This window comes from Notamacropus eugenii, chromosome 5 (genome assembly GCF_028372415.1).
Source record: "Notamacropus eugenii isolate mMacEug1 chromosome 5, mMacEug1.pri_v2, whole genome shotgun sequence".
Taxonomy (NCBI): Eukaryota; Metazoa; Chordata; class Mammalia; order Diprotodontia; family Macropodidae; genus Notamacropus; species Notamacropus eugenii.
Window position 1 is genome coordinate 90,032,631 of NC_092876.1, and position 2,967 is coordinate 90,035,597.

A 2,967-nucleotide genomic window follows, 5' to 3' on the forward strand; every position below is an offset into this window, starting at 1 on the left:
CTCCTCTTGATGCTTATTGTCAGTAAGTTACACCCCTCATTTCTCCCATTCTTTTGTTTGTTTTTGATTGCTTCATTACAGTCTCTTAGAAGCACTTAGTTTATATCTTATTGAGTACTAGACACATGAGGAATAAGACACTCTGAACTTCACACTCAGAAATCTCTTTAAATTTATTTAACAATAAAATTATAGAATCAAACATTTCTCATGCTGAAAGGAAGCCCTGACTAGTCATCTCTCTCTCTCTCTCTCTCTCTCTCTCTCTCTCTCTCTCTCACATCCACACACACACATGCACACACACACACACACACACACACACACACACACACACACACACACACATGCAGACACATACACTTCCAGACAGGGCCTCACTTACCCAGTCAAGACAAATGAGGGTTTCTCTTTCTTGTACTTAAAAACATATTTCATCTTGACTTAAGGGAAGGATGAAGAAAACATGTTCTCCCTTCTTTGTCAATAATCTAAGGATGATGACTGACTCCATGTTGTTCTGATTGTTGTTTTGTTTTTTTCTTTTGATTTCTGTCTGAAAGATTGGGTACAGAGGAGTACAGGTGATATATATATGTATATATATATACATATATATATATACATGTATATATATATATATACACATATGTTCAACATAGAAGGATATAGGTATACATGGCTGTTAGAGGCATGAGTGGGAATTTCAAATGGTAGGTTCATTTTGAGACACTCTGGAAAACTGATAGAAAAAAAGTTTGAGCAAACTATTAGTCTCCATTTTTATATCCTATGGTAAATTCATTTTTTGTAGCTTTCAAAATGTCTCAGTTCACCTCCCTTCCTTGTCACAATGGAAGAACCTGATGACACTGTCTCGGATTTGCTTGGTCTTCACCCCATAGACAATGGGATTCAGGGTTGGGGGTAAGAGCAGATAGAGATTAGCCACGATTATGTGGAGAGATGGAGGAATGGTGTGACCCCCAAAGCGGTGGGTGAAGAAGGTAAAAAAGGCTGGAACATATGTAATGATGATAGCACAGATATGTGCTGTGCACGTACTGAAGGCTTTCTGCCTTGCTTCTATAGATGCCAGGCTCACCACAGCTCGCAGGATCATGGTATAGGACACAGAGATGCAACATATGTCAAACACCCCAATGAGGAGGGCAACCATTAGACCATAGATAACATTCACCTTAATGCTGGAACAAGATAACTTCACCACAGACATATGGTCACAGTAGGTGTGGGAAATGATATTGCTTTGGCAAAAGGGTAGACGTTTGACCAAGAAGGGGAAAGGTATCATAAGTATCACTCCCCGTAGGAAGGTAGCAAGCCCAGCTTTGGCGATAATGGGATTGGTGAGGATGGTGGCATAGCGCAGTGGGTAGCAGATAGCCACATAACGATCCAATGCCATGAGCATGAGTACCCCAGACTCCACCCCCGTGAACCCGTGGACAAAGAACATTTGGATTAGGCAGGCATCGAACTTGATCTCCTTTAAATTAAACCAGAAGATGCACAGTGCATTGGGGAGGGTGGTGGTACATGTGAGAAGATCTGTGAGTGAGAGCATTGCCAGGAAGAAGTACATTGGCCGATGAAGAGACTCTTCATACTGGATGAGATACACAAGGCCAAGGTTACCCATGACAGATATGGCATACATTGCACAAAGAGGGAGAGAGATCCACATATGGGCAGCTTCTAGGCCAGGAATGCCATTCAAGATGAAAGAGTCTGGGGCCACATAGGAATCATTGGAAACTGGCATGCTTGTCTTCAGAGGACCCTGTGGTTTCACAACAGATTCATTTTCCTGGTGAGAGGGGGGAGGAAAGGAAATTAGGAAAAACATGTGATTCAAAGCTTCTTGTAGAATCCAAATATATTCTTCCCAATTTTAATAGGAAATAAACACATTCCCAAGCACTGGGCAGACAAGCTTAGGGAAGGTGTATTCTACAGACCAGATAAAGTTCTGTTCTTTGATACAAAAGTTAATAATTATAGATAACATTTATATAAGATTTGTTATTGTTGTTAAGGAGCAGCTAAGTAGTTCCGTAGATAGAACACTAGAACTGGAACCAGGAAGGGCTGACCTCAGATATTTACCAGCTGTGTGACCCTGGGCAAGTCACTTAACTCTGTTATCTTCAAAAAAGAAAGATAATAATAATAGCTAATATTTATATGGTGCTTATTACATGCTAGGTGCTTTACAACTATTATCTCATTGGATCCTTATAGGTAGGTGTTATCATTATCCCCATTTTTCCAGATGAGGAGACAGGCAAATAGAGGTTGAATGACTTGCCCAGCCAGTAAATACCTGAGGTTGGATTTGAACTCATCTTCCTGGCTCCAGGCCCAGTGCTTTATCCATTCATTGTACAACCTAGTTGCCCCACTTATTAGCTTACAGCTAGTATGATCAGCCACATAACATATCTGTACAAAATCAAAGTTGTGAAGACTACTGCTTTATCTACATTGAGCCTTTGCTTTTTGAATCAAGATCAAGCTCATTTATTTTGTTCCTCTTGACATTTCCCAGCCATCTCCAAGTCATTCTGTTATACCCGTCCTGCCTTCAGTCTTTTAACCATAGCAGTATCACGCCTGCTTTTGAAGAAGCAATGGTAATTTCATATGAAAGTCATTCCCTGGTTCACATAGGTCTCCCTGGGAGCTAGGGAAGACATTGTTTCTTCCATGTTATTAAAATTGTCTCATAGTAATAGTAGAAAACATTTCTATAGCAATTACTAGGCACCAAGCACCATGCTAAGTGCTTTACAATTATTATCTCATGTGATCCTCACAACACCCTTGGGAGGTATGTACTACTATGATTCTCATTTTGCATATTAGAAAACTGAGGCAGACTGTAATTAAGTGACTTGCCTAGGGTCACACAGTTACTAAGCGTCTGAGGCCAGATTTGAACTT

General features: G+C 40.4%; 1 protein-coding gene across 1 annotated transcript; it reads right to left on the reverse strand.

Annotated features, from left to right (window-relative positions):
- Nucleotides 1-832: 832 nt before the first annotated feature.
- On the reverse strand, nucleotides 833-1,786 carry LOC140508666 (olfactory receptor 52N5-like). Its single transcript, XM_072616553.1, has one exon. It carries the CDS (start codon nucleotides 1,784-1,786, stop codon nucleotides 833-835), a length of 954 nt encoding a protein of 317 aa, XP_072472654.1.
- Nucleotides 1,787-2,967: the final 1,181 nt, after the last annotated feature.

Excerpts from the sequence above, each read along its gene's own strand:
- LOC140508666 (XM_072616553.1), bottom strand. The coding sequence starts at position 1,786 with ATGCCAGTTTCCAATGATTCCTATGTGGCCCCAGACTCTTTCATCTTG.